General features: G+C 43.8%; 2 protein-coding genes across 2 annotated transcripts in view; one reads left to right on the forward strand and one right to left on the reverse strand.

The window, feature by feature from the left end:
* MALT1 (MALT1 paracaspase) overlaps positions 1-14421 on the reverse strand; it is a 212314-nt gene that overhangs the window by 125034 nt on the left and 72859 nt on the right. The gene's annotated exons all lie outside the window — the stretch shown is intronic.
* The window catches only part of ALPK2 (alpha kinase 2), a 131647-nt gene continuing 126079 nt past the window's right edge, over positions 8854-14421 (forward strand). The window contains exons 1-2 of the mRNA XM_055297851.2: positions 8854-8962; positions 13140-13257. Of these exons, the coding sequence (XP_055153826.2) occupies positions 8854-8962; positions 13140-13257 (227 nt within the window). The remainder of the gene's footprint in view (positions 8963-13139; positions 13258-14421) is intronic.

The following is a 14421-nucleotide window of genomic DNA, read 5'->3' on the forward strand; positions in this document are numbered from 1 at the left end:
AAGGCATATTTTGTATATCATATAATTCACCATTTCTAATTGTTAAATGCAATTTTTTTAAAAAAAAAACAAATCTACTAGGTTGGGCAATCATCACCATAGATTGGTTTTAGAAGATTGTCATCACCCCCAAAAGATCCTTCAGGCACATTTATTATTAGCATTCTCCCCGCTGCCCTCACCTCCAACCACCACTGATCTACTTTCTGTCTTTATAGTTTCTATTGGACACTTCATATAAATGGAATTATATTGTATAATTATATTGTATAATTCCATTTATTGTATGGTCTCTTGTGTATGGCTTCTTTCACTGAGCATACTGAGAATGTTTTTGAGGTTCATCTATGTCATACCATGTATCCATAGTTTTGTTTTTTTGTTTTTTTGTTTTGAGAAGGAGCTTCGCTCTGTCGTCCAAGCTGGAGTGCAATGGCGCAATCTCGGCTCTCTGCAACCTCCGCCTCCAGGGTTCAAGAAATTATCTCGCCTCAGCCTCCCAAGTAGCTGAGATTACATGTGCCCGACACCATGCCTGGCTAATTTTTGTATTTAGTAGATACAGGTTTCACCATGCTGGCCTGGCTGGTCTCAAACTCCCAACCTCAGGTGATCTGCCCCCCTCAGCCTCCCAAAGTGCTGGGATAACAGGTGTGAGCCACGGCACCCCACTGTATCCATAGTTTGTTCTTTGTTATTTCTCAGTGGTATTCAATTGTATGACTATGCCACATTTTGTCTACCCATTCACTAGTTGGACTGTTAGGTTATTTCCAATAGACATTTAGGTTGTTTCCAATTTTTGGCTATTATGAATAATCCTGCTAAGAATATTTGTGTGCGAGTCTTTGTGTGAATATACATTTTCATTTCTCTTGGGAAGATAACTCGGAGTGGAATTGCTGGGTCATTTGGTAAATTTGTGTTTAACTTTGAAACCCATTTCCCGTTTAGAAAAAAACAAAAAGTGCAGCTTGCTGCCAGCACTCAATTTGACATAAACACACTCTTTGAGGCTGAAATAAATTTGGCTGATTTTCAATGTGAAAATCAAATATAAAGACTGTTTTTGGAGTTATTTCTAAACATAATTTATCTCTAATTCTAATGTAACAGAAATGTATGTAATATTACATTAGGATTGGAGACAACAGTATTCTCAATGGATTAGGAAACTGCCAAACTGTTTTCCAAACTGTCTGTACCACTTTTACATTCCCACCAGCAATGAATGAGGGTTCTTGTTCTTTTCCACATCCTCACCAATATTCCACTCCAGCAAATCTGGACTCATGTTTCAGCTCTGCCACTTGCAGGCTGTGAGAAGTTATGCTTCTTACACCAACCTTTAGAAGTGACTGAAGCTTCCAAGTCATTAGCTGGGAAATAGCAAAGAATACCCACCAGACAAGTTCACTGTGAAGATGAAATATGATCTTGTCTGTGAAGTGCCCAGCCTTGGGGCTGACACACAGTAGGCACCCGAAATGTGTTAAGTGTCTCTCCTGACATGGTCTGCTTCCTCCCCACGCAATTTACAGAAACCATCTTTGGATAAGGTTCCCTAACTAACACGGGACTGGGTATTAGGTGACAGAGGGTGTGGTGTCCAAATCTACAGTAACTGAGATGGCAAATTCAGGAAGACAATTGCCATTGGATTAGGCTGGGTAATCAGAACTAATCCCTCCTGTCCCCACTGAGTAGGTGCCCTGACTCCTGGCTTTCCTGCCAGCTCCACAAGAGCTGGTTACCCGTGGTCTGAGGGCTGTGACCTCTTCCCTGATCCTTTCAGCTGACAGCAAGCTTTCTGGTGACAGCAGCCATGCGACTTGCTGGCTATTGAGGGTAGCGGAAGGGGGATGCAGATTGCGGGCGTGCAGGGGGAAGGGGGATGCAGATTAGTCAAAATAAACTTGACATCACTTGAGTGTTTTAAAAGTTCAAATAACACTCCTATAGCCTTTGTTCTACAACAATTTGAGAGAAATACATTATTTTTTAATCTTGCCAATGTTAAACCCAAAGCCACTGGCAGAGCTAACACTTAGATAGTGCTTACTTTATATACTATTCAGAAGAGCATTACACAGACTGACTCAAATTCCATAACAGTCAAATGAATAGATACTGCTATTATCTTAGTTTTATAGAAGAAGTGACTGAGGCAGAGAGATAATCAGCTACTGAGTGGCAGAGCTGAGGTTTGAGCCTAAGGGGCAGGTACAGGAATCCATGCCCCACATCATGACATCACTCTGCTACCTGTTAAAGGTCCTGCCCATTTTAGAGTAGCTATTAAAGTGTGATATGTAGGCCAGGCGGGGTGGCTCACACCTGTAATCCCAGCACTTTGGGAGGCCGAGGCGGGTGGATCACCTGAGGTCAGGAGTTCGAGACCAGCCTGGCCAACATGGTGAAACCCTGTCTCTACTAAAAATACAAAAATTAGCCAGGCATGGTGGCATGTGCCTGTAATCCCAGCTACTCAGGAGGCTGAGGCAGGAGAGTCGCTTGAACCTGGGAGGCAGAGGTTGCCGTGACCCGAGATCATGCCATTGCACTCCAGCCTGGGCAACAAGAGCAAAACTCCATCTCAAAAATATATATATATATTTAATGTGATATGCGAATAGTCTTCTCTCTGGTAATTCTATTTCTTGGCATTTAGGCTAGAGACCAGTTATGTATCTAAGGAAGCATGTACTAGGATGTCATTGGAAGTCTAAAACACTCCAGCCAAGCTATACATCAATACAAGAGCAGATGGGTTAAGTGGGATATTGCCATACTATGGAATACTAATATTTAGCAGCTTTCAAAAACTGATAGAGAGCCTTATGGATTGGGTTGAAACTGTAAGATTGCCAAAACTTATTATTAAGCAAAATAAGCCAATTGCCAACAAAGTAGGTACCATACATACCAACATACATATATACCATTCATGCCATACATACAACAAAATTATCATATATTTAGATGATTATATGTGTAATGAATAGAAAAAAATGCCTAAAAGGATACCAGATCCTTCCTCTTGGTAGAGAACTGAGATGGAGAGATGATGCCTCTGGAAGAGTTTACCTTTATATGTATTTTTGAGAACATAAATGTATCCACTTAGGATCAGTATAATTAAAGGTAAATAAAATTTTTAAAAAGAAAGAAGTTGGCTGGGCACAACGGCTCATGCCTGTGCAGAGAATGATAAATCCCAGGACTTTGGGAGGCCGAGGTGGGCAGATCACTTGAGGCCAGGAGTTTGAGACCAGCCTGGCCAACATGGTGAATCCCTGTCTCTACTAAAAATACAAAAATTAAGGCGTGGTGGTGCACACCTGTAATCCCAGCTACTCAGGAGGCTGACGCAGGAGAATCACTTGAATCCGGGAGGCAGAGGAGCAGTGAGCTGAGATTGTGCCATTGCACTCTAGCCTGGGCGACATAGTGAGACTCTCTCTCAATAAATAAATAAATAAATAAATAAATTCAAATACAAATAAAAAGAAACTTGCCACGATCCACTGTTTAGGGAAAATCTCTCTCAAACTGTTTTTTCTCTGCTCTCCCACCACCACAACAACAATCATCAACACAGATGAAGAGGAAGACTTCTGTGACCAAAGTTGTGGTGAATTTGCCCCATACGCCAAGCTGCAGACACCGGTGGAGCGTTCTCGGATTCAGTTCCGACACTGTCTACCTGGAGATAGTGTCAGATCCCACAGGTTGTGGGCCCAGTCCCCAAGGCTACTCCTCACCCACCCCCTAAGCCCCCGGAACACCAGCTGCAAATCAAGGCTTCCGGAACTTCTGATTGACTGGCTTCAAGTTGGGGTTCCCATGAGCACCTCTTGGGGTTAATTTGCTAGAGTAGCTCACAGAACTCAGGGAAACACATTTACCGGTTTATTACAGAGCTTATTTTAAGGATACAAGTAAACAGCCAGATGCAGAGATGCATAGGCAATTTGCAGGAGCTTCTGTCCCCATGGAGTTGGGATGTGCCACCCTCTCAGTGTGTGGATGAGTTCGTCACCTCCTATCGGCCTCCACATGTTCAGCTCTCTGGAAGCTCCCCAAACCCTGTCCTTTTGGGTTTTTATGGAGGCTTCGCTACATAGGCACGATTGACAACCATGTAGAAATGTGATTGGACAAAAAGCCCCTGATCTGAACCCAGCAAGGCCTATCTGTTCAGACTTTTCTTGGCATTCTTTTCTCTGTGTGGCATTCTTTCCTCTAGAGTACGAGGCAGGAATGAGGGTCTTTTGGAATAAGGGCCTTTTGACCACAGAGTCCTGCCTTGGACAGGTAAAAGAAGGATAGAAGCTCAGAGGGAGAGATTCTGTTTCCCGAGGCCAAAAGTGCCCCAGCATTATAACAAGGACTATGGGAGTGAGGAGCCAGGAACTGTGGATGGGAACCAATAAATATACAGATATATCATAACACCATAACCACACAGCAAAAAAAGAAAAGAAAAAAGGCAAATCCAACATTCTTTCCAATTAACACATTGTTTTTCCAAGGTAATCTGTGAAGCCGACCACAAACTCCTCCACTAATACCAATAATTCAATATTGATTGTTCATCTCTAGCAGAGAATGATAAATCTGTCATCAAGGGTTCTCACCTTCAGAGAAGCCACGAAACACGAGCCACAGCCTGACTTAACTGTCCTTTTCCTCTCCAGAGTACAGTCAGTGCTCTGTGGCTCAGATATGTGGTCACTAAACTGACTATGTGAGTCAAATAGTGTGTGTTTGTCAGTATTTTCACATGTAGGACAACACTGTCAGGAAGTCATCACCTGGGGAGGAGTCACAGATGACACAGAAGCTCCTCAACGTCAGCCCAGCTCTTGACAGCTGGATTTATCCTTTCCTCCTTCTCCATTCATAGCAGTTATCTCCAGGAATGAGAATGGAAGGTCATGTCCTGTAAATTACTATTGCAGGTGAGAGTTACACCCAGAGACATTTTTACACATTAGTTGGTATATCACTTTAAAAAAGAATCATTGTGGTAACCCACAGCAGAAAAGGAAACTGATGAAACAAGTGAACTCTTTCCTTATACTATGCTGATTACCATTATGAAAACTAATTATGTAACAGATATTTACAAGGCAATTGACATACATTATTCTAATCCTTAGACTATTATCATTCCCTCCTTTTACAGATGAGAAGGTAAGCTCAATGCCTTGCCTTATAATTGGCAGAGCTGGATGTAGATTTGCTCCTGGCAGGTGGCAAAGCCTGCATTGTGTTCACAGTTTTATGGGGCCTCCTGGTCAGGAGGGTGTTTTCTTGCTATGAGAGCTGCCCTGCCCCCCACTGCCCCCGCCATCTGAGTAACTTCCCTAGGAATATGCAGAGTGGGGTAGTCATCCCTCTGTCTCAACAGTTGCTTCTAAAAAGCATTGCTGATTGGCCACAAAAAGGAATGAAGTACTGATACAGGTGACAACATGGTCAAACCTCAAAAACATTGTGTTAAGTGAAAGCTTCTATTTATATAAAATGTCCAGAATAGGCCAGGCTCTGTGTCTTCTGCCTAAATCCTAGCATTTTGGGAAGCCAAGTGGGAGGACTGCTTGAGCCCAGGCATTCAAGACCAGCCTGGGCAATGTAGTGAGACCCTGTCTCTACAAAAAAAAAAAAAAAAAAAAAAAAATCCATAATAGACAAATACATAAAGATAGAAAGTAGATTAGTGATTTCCTCTGGCTCTGTGTGTTGGGGCTCTGGAAATGGGGAAATGAGGAGGTAAAAGGGGTGTCGGAATTCTTTCTAGGGTAATGAGAATGCTCTAAAATGGATTGTGGTGATGGTTGCACAATTCTGAATATAGTGAAAGCCATTGAATTGTACACCTTAAATGAGTAAATTGTGTATGGCATGGTAATTATATCTCATTAAGGCTGTAAAAGAGCTGGGCATGGAGGCTCAAGCCTCTAGGCCCTGCTACTCAAGAGGCTGAGGTGGGAGGATGGCTTGAGCCCAGGAGTTCAAGACCAGCCTTGGGCTGTTGTTAAATCTGGTTTTTAAAAAATACCAATTGATATCCATTGCTTAACCACCAAATGTACTCGTAACCTACTCTGGAATGGAGGTATCTATTTGCTATCTAGGAGATGAATTTTCTTCCTGTGCTGTGCAACTAATTTGCCATTATGCTGAGAGGGGCTTACTATGCTCTGAAATACCACATGTATTAACCAGAGCCCCATGTCATCCAGCCTCTGCACAACTACATTTAAGAAGTTCTATAACCAAAAATAATTGGAAATGTAAGTCATTTGTTAAAGAATGTCAAAAGGACCCAATTCACAATCACAACGCATAGTTTCTGAAAAATCTTCAGTTCAGCCTCTCTTGCTCAGTCTTTCACACCTGTCCCAGCAGGTATGTCTCTCAAACCTCTCTCCCATCTCATGTGTTCTGCCCCACGCCCAAGCAGTTTTCTCTCTTTTCAATGCTACCATACCACTTCTTCAACCTTACGGCTCTTTCCACCCATCATGTGAATTAATTTAACTTCAGGTTTAAGCATGAAATTGCTTCCTGCACACATTCTCCCTGAGGAAGGGAAGGCAGTGTATTCCCCTTAATTAATTTATTTTTTAACCCTGATATTTACAGAGTGTAGGTGCTTTATGGAGGGGCAGTTTGGGAACGCTTTTTGGGAAATACAGTTCACACCATATTTCTAAACAGAACATCTTGAGATTAAGGAAATGCTGTGGGAACTTCCAAAGCAGCAGGAGTGATCTCAAAAGAAAGCACTAGAGGCATTTGTGAGCAGAATGCTCCAAGGGCAGCATCCACCAAGCGAGGTGGGCCTCATGGGCCAAGATCTGTGTCTTCACACAGGGCTCTGAGCCCAGAAGGGTGCTGTCTTTTTATTTTATTTTTATAATTCTTATTTTTTGAGATGGAGTTTCGCTCTGTCACCCAGGCTGGAGTGCAGTGGCATGATCTCGGTTCACTGCAACCTCTGCCTCCCAGATCCCAGTTCAAGCAATTCTCCTGCCTTAGCCTCCTGAGTAGCTGGGATTACAGGAATGAGTCACCATGCCCAGCTAATTTTTGTGTTTTCAGTAGAGACAGGGTTTCACCATGTTGGCCAGGATGGTCTTGAACTCCTGACCTTGTGATCCACCCGCCTCAGCCTCCCAAAGTGCTGGGATGACAGGCGTGAGCGGCTGCGCCGGGCCGGGTGCCGTCTTTGGTTTAATGCTCTGCTGTCACCATCTTAAAATCCTTAATCCTGTTTGCACAAAGAACCCCTCATTTTCATCTTGAACTGGGCCCTGCAAATTATGTTGCTCATCCTGCTACTACGGCAAGGGTCCTCAAACATCATTGGCCCTGAACTCAGGTTCCTTCTCCCTCTACTCACTTCTGCTCATCAGGAGATTTTTTAGGTGTTGGTGAGACCTTGAACTGTCCTCAGGGAACTTGTCTCTGACAACTCGTCTCTCAGGGTATCTGAGACAATCTGGAAAAGTGGGAAGAAATAGGGAGGAACTGTTTCTAAATGGGTAAGAAGCTGCTACCGATACTCATATGGAAAGGAGTGTCCCTTTGGCAATACAGCTGTGGCTGCTTTAATTTGGCCTCTCCTACCAAGAGCTTAGCTCAGGTGTCTGCTTTGGGACCCTCAGCATCCCTGGATTCAGGATTTGCAGCTCCTAACCGCCCCTTCCCTGTTCAGGCTAACCACACTGCAGTGTGGTTCTTTTCTTTCTCTGAGCTCTGTGGTGTGGGAGAACAGCCTGCCATTGTGAAGAAGTGGACGCTACTGCGTAGACAGAGCTAAATGCCCTTTCTAAACTCAGGGCTCCACAAAGGAGAGGTCTGGCCAAGTGGAGCCAGCTTGTACCTGCTGGTAGCGGTAGCGTGGAAAGGAAATTGTTCTCTGGATTCAGACCAACCTGAGCCCTCAGGGCAGGCTCATACTTGTGCAAGCTGTGCCCTGCAAAGCTCCAGTGGTGTCTTACACATTGAAAGTGTCAGGCTGCACAGCCCTGAAGGACAGCCCCAAGGTGGCTGCTGCTTGAGCTGTGTGATCTTGAGCAAGTTGTTGAACCTCTCTGAGACTCAGGTTCCGCCTCTGTAAAATGTAGGAGACATTAGTAACTATCCTTTAAGTAGCTTCAAAGAGATTAAGTGAAATAATATATCTGGTGACTAATCAAGTGTTTAGTGCCTGCCTTCCCCTAGGGCACCCACCTGGTGCTCAGAAGGAGCAGTCATATCCTAATTTCAAAATATCTCCTCCCTGGACATCATTTCAACACAACCGACATGTTTTTTGGAGGCAAAGACATATACACGCTTTTCTGAGCATAGTATGTAGACACTTTAAGAAGAGAAAGGAAGAGGAATGAGAGGAGGTGGCACTAACCATAGCCTCATGGGATGCTTCCCTCTCCACTGGAGCTCTGGCTGTCCTGGGATCTGCCTAGGACAATAGGATTCGTGGTTCTCAATCAGGGCACCCCCCGATCCCCCTGCAGTGTCTGCAGACATTTTGATTGTCACACATGGAGGGGTGGGGGTGCTATTGGCATCTGGTGGGTAGAGGCCAGGGATGCGGCTAAATGTCCTATAATGCACAGGACATCCCCAAAATACAGAAGGATCCAGCCCACCTACCAGCAGCACCACGGCCTGGAAAGGCTGCCCAAAGACCTTCAGTCTGCCCACCTGCCAGCATGCAGTGAGCTGCCAGGGCGGCACCCTGTGGTTTCTGGAATTCCTAAGAAGGCCAGAGAAATCCCAGAACAAATGGTGATGTCTGGGACTTTTTTTTTCAGATTCATGCGGCATGAAAGGATGACAGACTCCGAAGGGCCCCAGAGGCCCCCGCTGTGTTTTTTATCTACATTGCTTTCCCAGAAGGTTCCTGAGAAGTCAGACGCTGTGCTTCGCTGCATAATATCTGGTAACCATCTCTAGACTGGCTCATCACCCCCTAAAATCTCCCTGCATACCAGGTTTCTTGGCTCACAAAAGCATTACTAAAACATCATTTGGGAAAATTACCTTGGAAGTTTTTTTTTCTGTGTAATCAATGAAGCAATTCCATCCTCTATGATTTGTTTCTAAAAGATTTCTTTGAGTGACTTCCTGGACATGATTTAGTGATCTTTACTTCACCTTGTGGTTCTGGGTTAGGCAACTCTCACACTGGTTATTTTTTTCAGATAATCCACTCTTAATTTTCTTTCTTTCTTGGGTGTCCTTAGCCATAGTTTAAATTCATGGAGCACAGAGGAATGGCATGAATCACTTCTTTTCGGTAAATTGATGGAACTCTTCTGTTATTCTTTAATTGATTTTTTTTTTTTTTTTTTTTTTTTTTTTTGAGATGGAGTCTCTCTCTGTCACCCAGGCTGGAGTGCAGTGGTGTGATCTCGGCTCACTGCCACCCCTGCCTCCCGGGTTCAAGCTATTCTCCTGCCTCAACCTCCTGAGTAGCTGGGAATATAGGCACACGCCACTGCACCTGGCTAATTTTTTTATTTTTATTTATTTTTTTGAGACGGAGTCTTGCTGTATTGCCAGGCTGGAGTGCAATGGCACGATCTCGGCTCACTGCAACCTCTGCCTCTTGGTTTCAAGCAATTCTCCCACCTCAGCCTCCCAAGTAGCTGAGATTACAGGCACCCGCCACTACACCCGGCTAATTTTTGTATTTTAGTAGAGATGGGGTTTCACCATGCTGGTCTCGAACTCCTGACCTGCTGGGATTACAGGCGTGAGCCACTGCGTCCAGCTCGCCTGGCTAATTTTTATACTTTTAATAGAGATGGCAGGGGGGGGGTTTCACCATGTTGGCCAGGATGGTCTCGATCTCTTGACCTCATGATCTGCCTGCCTTGGCCTCTCAAAGTGCTGGAATTACAGGCATGAACCACCGCGCCTGGCCCTAACTGATATCTTAAAACTGGCTAAATTAGTCTCTCCTCTGTACGCCTTCTTCAGGGATGCTAATAAGAAGTGAAAATCTTAAAACGGAGGCAATGGGTGACCAATGGAGAAAAAGCAGGGGACTGGGATTCCCCCTGGATTGGTGAATAAAGAACTCAGAATTGATCAAGTATGGGTACTCCCAATGGTAAAAGGATTTATCATTAAAAGAACATAAACTAAAACAATTGGGTAGGGAAGTGATATCTTGTACCTCATGGGTGGTTCTATTTTCTTTTTTGGATTATGTCTCTACCCTTGAAAACATGAAGGCGCCAGTGGTGTTTCTTCAGGGCAGACAGAAAACTCTTCTCCCCTTGCTCTTTTTTTTTTTTTTTGAGATAGGGTCTCTCTTGCTCTGTTGCCCAGGCTGGCACAATCTCAGCTCACTGCAAGCTCCACCTCCCAGGTTCAAGTGATTCTCGTGCCTCAGCCTCCCAAGTGGCTGGGATTCCAGATGCACACCACCATGCCCAGCTCATTTTTGTATTTTTAGTAGAATGGGGTTTCACTATGTTGGCCAGGTTGGTCTCTGATCCCATTTTTCTAAGTCCAGAGAGGAGAGGGGTGAGCCTCAGAAACGGCTGCCTTTCGCTAGCACAAGTCGTCATAAAACCTCGATTTCAGCCTGGAGCTGCAGTGTAGAACTGTGCGCTCAGCCGCTCCAAGCCCAGGCTTCTGTCTCCGTGATGGTCCGTCGTCATTCAGACAGACAGAACGGTGCAAGCTGACCTTGAGTCTTCAGAGCACAGCCCTCGTGTGTTTGGACACCCCCTGAACTTGGCTGTGGTCCCCTCACCCAGATACTTCTGAAATGTTTAGGAGATGGCTCTCAATATATGACCCACAGTAGGTTCCAAAAACAAGGGGAGGACTTTCAGGTGAGGTTTCCAGCAAGTGGCAGGAGAAAAGAGAACCACCCACAAGATACCAGATACCACTTCCCTATGTAAGTCTCATTTCTGGCCGATTGTTCAGATCTATACTGCACAGGGGAAAAAAACAGTCAGCCATTAGGAAACTGGGGGAAATCAATCAGCCCTCATCAGCCTGAATGAAAAACTGGAATCCAAGAGTTCCCAGGCCCAGCTCATGAACATTTTATATATTTTCTTCAAAACAGCCACATACCCACAAAAAGGAGGAATTAACTGCTTCCTATAAAGAAGTGTGATGAAACAGTCTTAAAGGAGGACACAGGGTTGACAAGAACAGGCAGAAATGAATTATGATCAGAAATCCCTTGATGGTTTTTCAGGGAAGCCCATTTTTCAGTGTCTTTTTATAGGCAAATGCCTGTAAGAGGCTCAGCCATGCAGCTGCTGGAGGATTTATCCTTGCATGCAGGTCTATCTATTCCAAGCCCCGGGGTCACTACTTAGGCGTTTACCTGAAGGAGAAGGCAAGGAGGAAAAATCCACAGTTGCCAAAAAAGCACATTCATGGCATGAGCACAGCGGCAGCCTAGCTGGGAGACACAGGGAGGGAGGGAGGGAGGGAGGGAGACTCAGCGTTTTCAGGTCCTGCTCATGGTGCAGGTATGGGTCTAACGAACTTTTTCTTCCCTCTGTACTTCTTTTGTCTTTCCTCTTTCTATGGAGTTCCTTTATTTCTTTTCTTTCTTTCTTTCTTTTTTTTTTTTTGAGACAAGGTCTCACTCTGTTGTCCAGGCTGGAGTGCAGTGGCACAATCATGATTATGGCTCACTGCAGCCTCGACCACATAGGCTCGGATCATCCTCCTGTCTTAGCCTCCCAGGTAGCTGAGACTATAGGTGCACACCACCACACCCAAATAACTTTTGTATTTTTTCTAGAGATGAGGTTTTGCCATGTGGCCCAGACTGGTCTTAAACGCCTAGACTTAAGTGATTCACCCACCTGCCTCGGCCTTCCAAAGTGCTGGGATTACAGGCGTGAGCCACCATGACCGGCCAGAACATGGGGTTCTCATCTTAGTGGTCTCTGGAGTTGCTCGCCAAAAATCATGCAATAAATAAGGCAGAAATAACGCTCCTAAGACAGATTAAGAATGGCGTATTGTTTCCAAATACCAGGCTTTCCTTCCTGTGCATATGGCATATTTTGACATATTTTCAGTGACATGAAGGCTAATGAGAAAGCTCTTTGGAACACAATAGAAACCTTCCTGCTCTGTAACAAGAGGGAAAAATCCCAAGGGGTGGATGAAATTCCTGGAGGTTTTACCAGATTAGCCCATTAACATCACATCCCATTATTGAACACCAGGGAAGGATGAATCTCTTCTAAGGGAGAAAGTGTAGGTCAATTTCTGTGATGATATCAGTAACATACGCACAGCGTCAGTCTGGGAAGCCTACATTCCAAACTCTTCATCCTCAGGAAGAAAGTGGCATTTGCAAATCTACTTTGTTCTCCTCTCTTTTGTGCCATAACTAATGCACTAACTTTGAGCACTATTAAAGTATAATTTTCAAAAAGGTAAAGTGATTCCCATGCAAATATGAAATACACATTTTAAAGATTTTATTCAACTCATTAATTAGAGAAGAAACCAGAAACTATTAAAGTTTGAGGAGCTAGGTATGTATAGGCAATTTAATAAAGGAATGTCGGGGTAAAACTGCTGGGTTAGGTGTAGCACTGGTTAATGTCCTACAGAGCAATAAACAATAGCTTATAGGGTTATCTTTTCTCCTAGATGGAAATTATATGCATTTCTATTGGACAAAAACCTACAAATTAACATATAACTTCACTTTAAATCAGTAGTTATTGAGTGAAACAAAGTATACGACCCAAGATCACGCTTGGATGGGCCTTTGTCTTCATATGACATTGAGAAAAGATACTATTCATATCTTTGCCTTATTTCCAAGTATTGGAAAATTTTTCTTAATAGTATGTTGAGATTAGGGGTAGCATTTTTCATTTTGTATCCCACCCATCAGCACAGCACCATCTTAGGTACATAACATGCTCAATAGTGTCTGCTGAATTATGTGTTTATTTGTATCAGCAAGAAGAAGCCTTTTCAATTCCTCACCTAATGTAATCCATCAGCCTCATCCCTGTTGCTTACTGTCCATCCTTGTTCATAGCTTTATGGTTTTTTTTTTCCTAAAAATACCTAAACTAATAAGGATATTTTTCTTTCTTTATTGTCAGGTCAGCCCAAGCCAGAGGTAACTTGGTATAAGAATGGTCAGGCCATTGATGGGAGTGGCATTGTTTCCAACTATGAATTCTTCGAGAATCAGTATATTCATGTGTTACATCTCTCTTGGTAAGTGGCTATACCCCTATGGGCTGTTTACTAATATCCCTATATTCTGTCATGTGCTGGTTACTATGAGGTAAGGCCAAAAGATTGGCTCATATTTGCTTCTAGAGTCCTAATTTTAGATGCTATTGGCAGGCATCAACCAAAGCACCCAGCAATGACGATGTCCTGAGCTCTGCTCAGTAACTAATTATACTCCCCTAATTTGCTGCTGTCAATGGAGTTAAGCTTTATCTAGAATTTTATTCAAGGTGATCCAGCCATTGCCATCCATTAAATAAGCTTTTTCATTTCATCTTGATCTCTCTGGAAAGTGAAGAAAGTGTGATAGGATCTCAGCATTGTCCAAACTTCCATGGGTAGGAAGAAGGAGAAGTGGCTATGATCCCACTGCACCTTGGTGGTGGAGTTCAGGCTAGAAACCATATCCCCTGGCTTTATTTTAGGAAGTAGTATGGTCCAGTACAGTGATTTCGAATTTTTTTTGTTCCTCCAAGAACTTTTGTTTGGATAAAACCAGGAAACTCAATAAGTAAAGGAGAGAAAATGAGAACTGCTCTGGGTGAAGCTGGGTAGGGCGTCTGTGCTTTTGATCCTCAATGCTACTAAATTGGTCACAGTGCCATTATGGGGCTCTGAGGAGCCTGAGGGTTCTTCAAAGCATGGTATGAAAATGACTGGTAGGCATGGGAGTGTGCTGATAGCCTTGAGTCTGAGATTTAAAAAAAGACTTGTTGAGTTCCAGATCTGCCATTTTCTTGCTGTATGACCTTGGCCAGTTGCTTAACCTCTCTGAAACTCAATTTCATCATCTATAAAACAAAAGGATGACAGAGAGAGTTAAAGAATGTAATGCTTGTAGAAGTCTCATTGTAGAGGAGTTGTTCATGAACACAAAAGCTTTCTTATCTCCCATCTAGTCCTTTGTTTAAAGTAACAGGCTGAGCATGGTGGTGGCTCATGCCTGCAATCTCAGCACTTTGGGAGGGTGAGGCAGGTGGATTGCTTGAGGCCAGGAGTTTGAGACAAGCCTGGGCAACATAGTGAGACTTCATCTCTACAAAAAAATTGAAAAATTAGCTGGGCATGGTGGCTCATGCCTGTAGTCCCAGTTACTTGAGAGGCCAGTGTGGAAGAATTGCCTGAGCCCAGGAGTTTGAGGCTGCA

This window comes from Symphalangus syndactylus, chromosome 1, assembly GCF_028878055.3.
Source record: "Symphalangus syndactylus isolate Jambi chromosome 1, NHGRI_mSymSyn1-v2.1_pri, whole genome shotgun sequence".
In the NCBI taxonomy this organism is placed as follows: domain Eukaryota; kingdom Metazoa; phylum Chordata; class Mammalia; order Primates; family Hylobatidae; genus Symphalangus; species Symphalangus syndactylus.